At 30.7% G+C, this 6,848-nt stretch overlaps 1 protein-coding gene across 1 annotated transcript; it reads left to right on the top strand.

Moving 5' to 3' along the window:
• Nucleotides 1-549: 549 nt before the first annotated feature.
• Nucleotides 550-3,307, top strand: LOC107917745 (transmembrane ascorbate ferrireductase 1). Its single transcript, XM_016847040.2, has 4 exons — nt 550-936; nt 1,945-1,993; nt 2,098-2,297; nt 2,882-3,307. The coding sequence occupies exons 1-4, from the start codon at nt 793-795 to the stop codon at nt 3,179-3,181; spliced, it is 693 nt and encodes a 230-aa protein (XP_016702529.1). The 5' UTR covers nt 550-792; the 3' UTR covers nt 3,182-3,307.
• Nucleotides 3,308-6,848: the final 3,541 nt, after the last annotated feature.

Raw genomic sequence — 6,848 nt, 5'->3', positions numbered from 1 at the left:
AGTTTAAACTATGAGTAAAAAGAAATTAAATAGGTAAATGCATTAGATTAATAATAAAAGAATGCACTCAAATTATTTATTATTTTTCTCTAGCACATCAAAAAAGTTATCATATTAGTAAATGCGATCTATATTGATTATTAATATATATATATATAGTAATTTTTTTGATTAAATTGATATTGAGTTGGCTTGTGACATCAACTTAATCACACACTTAAATAATTGTATATATAGATATATAGAACACAAAGTGAGCGAAAAATATTCCAATATTTTGGTTGGATAAAAAAGTCTAAGATATTTTATATTTTGAGAGTTAAAGTTGTTTTTTATTATTAATTTGTATATAAAGGCATGAAAATATAGGAATTCCTTTTAATAGTATATATTAATTGTTTAAAATAAAATTTTTAATAGAAAATACAAATTTAAATTTAATTAATAATAATAAGTGGGATAGATATTGGGGGTTTGGATAAATTTTTGTTTTTTTTCAAATGGATAATCCCTTATTTGAACCATATTAGAAAAGCAAAAAAGTAGGCTGGTATCCTATGGAGACTGAAATGAAGCACGTGGCGCGACGGCATCCGCGGGGAGAGTGACTAAACTGTGAGTAAAATGTAGAATCCAAACATCTTGATATCCACGTCGCATAAATCAGGATGCAACAAAGATCTCCATCCAACGGTTCATAAATCTCGGAACATCTAGGTAGGAGCCAATTATGATAAGAAAGTCTTTACTTCTTCTGCTCTGCAGTATTTTGCTGGAAAGAAGAGAGCGAACATGGCGATAGGAGTTAAGGCCTTGCACTTGTCGTTTGTGCCTCATGCCCTCGCGATTGCCGGCGCTGTTATGGTATTGGTTTGGTGCATTCACTTCAGGGGTGGATTAGCTTGGGAATCTTCTAACAAAAATCTCATCTTTAATGTAAGTTTTTTCCTTTCTGCTCTTGGGATTCCTCAAAATCTTGTTTCCTTTTCATGGCTTCAACTGCAACTTTGTTTGGTTTCTGTTTCTCCCCTCCGATTATTATCACATAACAGTTCCTTTTGGTTGAATTTGGATGGTGTTAATACCTTCCATCACCAAATTATTCGTATAATCTTAAACTCAGGCACTAAACTAATGATGAAGAAGACTTCTTTTGGGGGTTCCGCTGTTGTTTGATTCCTTGAATTTTATTACAATTTCATGTTCGATTATCCCTTTTTCCCCCTTGCTATAGTTTTGGTTTGGATGCCCCTCAATTATTAGACTTTGATGGTGGCTGGTCAACCTTCATATGGTGGCGGTAGTTAGCCATGTCCCATGGAATATAGTAACCTACCTACTTACCCTTCATTATAATATATTATATGGTCAAGCATCCACATTGTTTTTTCCCATCCTTGTTAGTATTTTTATCCCCTGTTCCTTTTGCCATTTTCCGTATCAAAAACTTGTCTAACATGGTTAAGGTTTCTAGGAGGAAGGAGAATGAGGCACTTGAACCTATTCATGCTAACTGAATTATTTTATAGAGTATTGTATCTGATATCGGTGATCAATAAAATATTCAAATATGAAACATAGGAAGCATACTTGTATCTAACAATATACATATTTCTTACTATATGTTGGAGATGGTGTCCATTAACTTTCTTTGGATTTAACCAACTAATTGAACCCCAAATTTCGTTGTCACAACTAGTTATCCATTTTCTTGACTTATCGAAGCAATCACTCTCATTTGTAGTGTCCAAGAAAGAAAAACAAATTGTATATTAATGGAATAATTGTGGTTTTAAATCATAATTACTGCATTCCAAAGTTTTATCTCATTGTCTTAACGTGACATTTTTGTCTGGATTAATAATGTCTCTTTCATGCTGAATGCTCCATGAATTTTGACATCTAATTCTAAATTGCTTACTGCCATTTACAATTTTACTGCAGCTCCATCCTGTATTGATGTTGATTGGCTTCATTATCTTAGGAGGTGAAGGTAAATCAAATCCAACATTCCTTGATACAAACAAACAGCTTGCTTTCTGGTTTGATTGACAAAAACAAATCTAAAATATTTTCCCAACATTGCAAAAAATGCAGCCATTATGAGCTACAAGTCTTTGCCACTGAAGAAGGAAGTTAAGAAAGTCATACATCTTGTGCTCCATGCCACTGCTCTGATTCTAGGCATTATTGGAATCTATACGGCATTCAAGAATCATAATGAGAGTTCAATACCTAATCTCTACAGCGTGCATTCTTGGCTTGGGATTGGAATCATTACCCTTTATGGCATTCAGGTAATAATAATATAAATCACTTGATTCCAAACTTTTCTCCAAATTATTTTGCTTTTCACTTCTAGTGTGGGATTTTTCATTTTTCACGTATCTGAAAGTGGAAAAACATGAAAATTTGGGTAAAAGTATCATAAATACCCTATACTAGAAGTTGGATCAAAAAGTAAATTGGTCTTTATTTTAAAAAATTTATCCATTTTTATTGTTAAAAACTGGTTCTTATACATCATTATGCTAGTTTTTAATATTATAAATGGATGAAACTTTTAAGAGAAAAGACTAATTTGCTCTTTGATCTAATGTACAGAGAGTAATTTGTCTATTTTTTCAGTTGAGGAGACAAAATACAATCTAACTCCTAATACAGCGGCCTCCGTGGTACTTTTACCAAAAAAATTGAGTATATATACCTTATGGAATACATATCTAAGTCTGATATAGCAATTTCGGAAGAGAGTTGAAAGTTAGATAACTTGGGTATATCTTCATTAGTAGATCCTAAAAGGACATTAGTGTGAACCAAGTTGTAGCAGCATAAAATTGCCAAAGGCACTGTGTTTTGAAATGGAAATTATAACTTGCAGTGGATATATGGGTTTCTCATATTCTTCTACCCTGGAGGGTCGACCGGATTAAGAAGCGAATCACTTCCATGGCATGTACTGTTGGGGCTGTTTGTATACATCTTGGCAGTTGGCAATGCCACCTTAGGGTTCCTGGAGAAGCTTACATTCCTTGAGAACTCAGGGCTTGATAAATATGGTGCCGAGGCATACCTTGTAAACTTCACAGCTATTGTCACAATATTGTATGGAGCCTTCGTCATATTTACAGTTCTCTCCCAGGGTCCTCAGGAAGATGACTACAGCTATTCAGCTATATAATTTCATGTAATATATCTGTACCTATGTATTGCTGAATGTCTGGTGTATGATCTATTATTATCGGTATTTGTAGACATCAAATTGTGTAGTAATCAATAATATTGGCAATGGCAATGTATTGGACCAGTGCTATGATTCTTTCTTTTCTCCATGGCATTGTAATCAAGGGTGCTATTTATGGTTTTCTTAAAAAAAAGGAAATTATAATTTCGTATTCATATTATTGAAGGTTTTAATTTTTTTAGATTTGTTACTTTAATCCATAATTTAGTTACTTGTACCAGTGAAATATGAATGTAATATGTTAATTATTTCTCAATACATAGATGTAATGAGAAAAAAAAACAATTTAGAAATGTAGGGTAGGAGATAGTGAATGTGCATCAACACAGACATGGCTCAAATGCAGTTTTGGGGGTTTTCAGCAGCAATGTGTCCATGTTACTGATAAGTTGGATGCAAGTGTACCCGTTAGCTTGGTTGATTATGTATGTATTAACACTACGAGTAAGCAAATTTTGAGAATCTCTCTCAAAAACTCAGCTTTTCCAAAGCAAAATTTCTACGGCAAATAAGCATAAAATAATAGCATATTTATTTTTTTAATATTGTCATTCCCCTTCCTGTTTACTCTATCAATATTTTCTTAAAATATCCAAAAGTTTGAAAAACAAAAATAAACAAGTAAAATATAACAAAAACACAAACCTTTGAGTTGGAGTAAAAATGCAGCCAAACTTAGAGACATGTAGAGCTCTGGATTGGGAACTAAAGAAAATGGCAGAATAGTTAAACTAGGTTGTGCAGAAATTAATTTTTAGAGTTAGTTTAGGTTTGGGCTTGGGCTTAAGCCTGGGTTTTATTTATTAAGGATTGAATTTGAATTTAGATTTGAGTTGGGTTAAATACTTGAATTATATATGCTTAAATTTCATAAGTATAAATATTATATTTAAATATAATATATACATTTTGGTCAGGTCAGACTGAGCTCGAGTTTAAAAATTTTTGCCCAAAGCTTGGCTCGAATAGAAAATGAGCTTAAACTTTTGTTTAAGTTTATTTTTCGAGTTTTGTATTCTTTCTAAGCTCTCTCATATTTTAAGAAAGTCTTTGGGCTTGAGAAGGCAGCCCAACCCTTGGACAACTCTAATAACAATACAATTGAACTAAGGTCGGTTGACTATTGAGTTTGAAAAGTGCCATGAAAAAAATGTTTTTAAAAAGGTTTGACGATGTTGCAAAAAAATGCTTTTGAAAGATAAAATGTCTATTTTAGACATGAAGTTGTAAAATAGAAAATATGCATTTAAATGTTATTTAAATTCATTATTATTTTTAGCAGCATTTTTAGCGGCGTTTGGATAAAAACGCCGCTAAAGATCGAGCATTAGCGGCGCGTTTTGAAAAACGCCGCTAAAAATAAGCATTAGCGGCATTTTCCAAAAAGTGCCGCAAAAAACCTATGCCCAGACTTGCTGAGCTTTTGAGGTTTTAGCGGCGTTTTTGAGAAAGCGTCGCTAATGCTTAGGGCTTTAGAGGCGTTTTTGAGGAAGCGCCGCTAATGATCAGGGCTTTAGCGGCGTTTTTTGAGGAAGCGCCGCTAATGCTCAAGGCTTTAGCAGCGTTTTTAAAGTAGCGCCACTAACGCTCTATTTTTAACGACGTTTTCTAAAAACCGGCGCTAATGCTCAGGAATTTTAAATAATTTAAAATATTTGTTAAAAATGGAAAAATTAAAATACTATAAGTTCTTTTAAATAGAATATATGGCATAACCTTATATATGGAATAAAAGGCGGCATCACGTGTTAAACTAATCCAATTATTATTTAAAAATTTATATAAATAAAACAGACATAATGATTTATTTATCCTTCTAACTTTACAAAAAAATCATTACAACCCTTCATTTAATTTTTATCTTTTTAACCCTTAAATTTATATTATTTATTAAATCAGCTCAAAATAGATGAGAAAAATTATTCTTTATTAACTTTACTAAACATGGAAGCCAAGGGCCCTAAGCGTTTTTATAACTTATACACTTTTAAATTAATAATGGTAAAATTACATGTTAATCCCCTAAAAATGATAAAATTTTTATTTAATCCTTATAAAAATATAATTAAAATGGTAAAATTACATTTTTAACTATCCTAAAATATACAATTTAATTCCATCTCCTCCAAAAAATAAAAATAAAAAAAAATTACCGTTAATCCAGTTCATTGGAGGCTGAAAGTGATACCCGGTTCGATGAAGTTGTTTTACAGTAAGTGCAATTTTAGATTGTAAATGTGGATGAACCTTATGAAATGCTTCAACGACGCCATTCTTACTTATTATCTCACAAAAACACCCAATTATTAAATAAACTAACAAAATATTTTCTATAAACTCCATTGAAATTTCGAAAGCCGAATGTTGAAACAGGATGGTGATTCATTTTTATAGGACTGAAATTTAACAATTTCAAAATATATATTTAAAATGTTTAGATAAGATAGATTTTTATTTGAATTTACCAGTAATTTATAATATCAACATTAAATCTACAATTCTTGATTTTCTTTTTTTTTAAATAATTAAAATTTTATTCTTATAGTATTTAAATAATTAGGGATTATGGATTATGGTTTATGGTTTAAGGTTTAGGGGTTAGAGATTAGGAGTTAGGGATTTAGGGTTTATGTTTTATGATTTAAGGTTTAAGAGATAGGGGTGAGGGGTTTAAGGTTTAGATTAATTAGTATTATTTAATTTATATATTGAATAATTTCTTATATAATTGTAAAAGAGATAATATTAATTTTAATATATTAAAATTATGATTATAGTTTAAATTATTTAAGAGATTGTGATAGCCCGAAATAGGGCCTAATCGGAATAGTGGTTTCGTAACCACAAATCCGAAGTGAAATAGTTTAATTTTATAAATTTTTATTAGTTACTGATTGATTGAAATATTGTGTGAAAATATGGATAGGAAATTTTAATACTTTAGTGCTTAATTGAATTTTTAGGACTAAATTGAGAAAAATGCAAAGTGTGTCTAATTAGTGATTAAATGACTTAATTGAATTATTGCATGAAATTGGAAGTGTTTATGTGGCAATTAGACCATAAATTAGTGTTATGGACACAAAAGGGTATTTCTAGAAAAATATCTAAGTAATGGGTCAAGGGCATTTTGTCCAAATTGGGTAAAAGACAAAATAAAGAGAAAATAAGTGTCCATCTTCTTCAAAAAATCAGAAGCTTGCTGCCGAAAGTTTCAGGTTACCATAGTTAAGGGTTTTGATTTTCCTAAGCTCAATTGTAAGTGATTTCTTGCCTCGTTTTTAATTATTTTCGTATTTTTATGCTTATTGAAGCTTGAATTTCATGTTTCTACCATTTAATTTAAATGAAATTAAAGTTTAAAAATTGACCCATTCATGATATAATTGTAAATTGATTAGTGATGTTAGATAATGAATGTTTGAAGTGTTAATTACAAGTTTTACTAGATGAATTTCAATGAAAAATGTTGAAAAAGGGCTAAATTGTGAAAGATGGTAAAGTGTGCATAAAGTTGTGATTTTGTGAAATTGAGGCCCGTTATGAGCATGAAATATGATTTAGTGAAGTTTGAAATTTAAGAATTTAGAGAATTTTATTTTAC

This window comes from Gossypium hirsutum, chromosome D08 (genome assembly GCF_007990345.1).
Source record: "Gossypium hirsutum isolate 1008001.06 chromosome D08, Gossypium_hirsutum_v2.1, whole genome shotgun sequence".
NCBI classification, from domain to species: domain Eukaryota; kingdom Viridiplantae; phylum Streptophyta; class Magnoliopsida; order Malvales; family Malvaceae; genus Gossypium; species Gossypium hirsutum.
The sequence above is the reverse complement of the archived record's forward strand: the minus strand, read 5'-3'. Positions and strand labels throughout refer to the sequence as shown.

Bases quoted from the DNA above. Each gene is read 5' to 3' on its own strand.
- LOC107917745 (XM_016847040.2), top strand. From the start codon at position 793: ATGGCGATAGGAGTTAAGGCCTTGCACTTGTCGTTTGTGCCTCATGCC. The intron at 937-1,944 runs GTAAGTTTTTTC...ATTTTACTGCAG, and splicing joins ACAAAAATCTCATCTTTAAT to CTCCATCCTGTATTGATGTT. The intron at 1,994-2,097 runs GTAAATCAAATC...CAAAAAATGCAG, and splicing joins CATTATCTTAGGAGGTGAAG to CCATTATGAGCTACAAGTCT.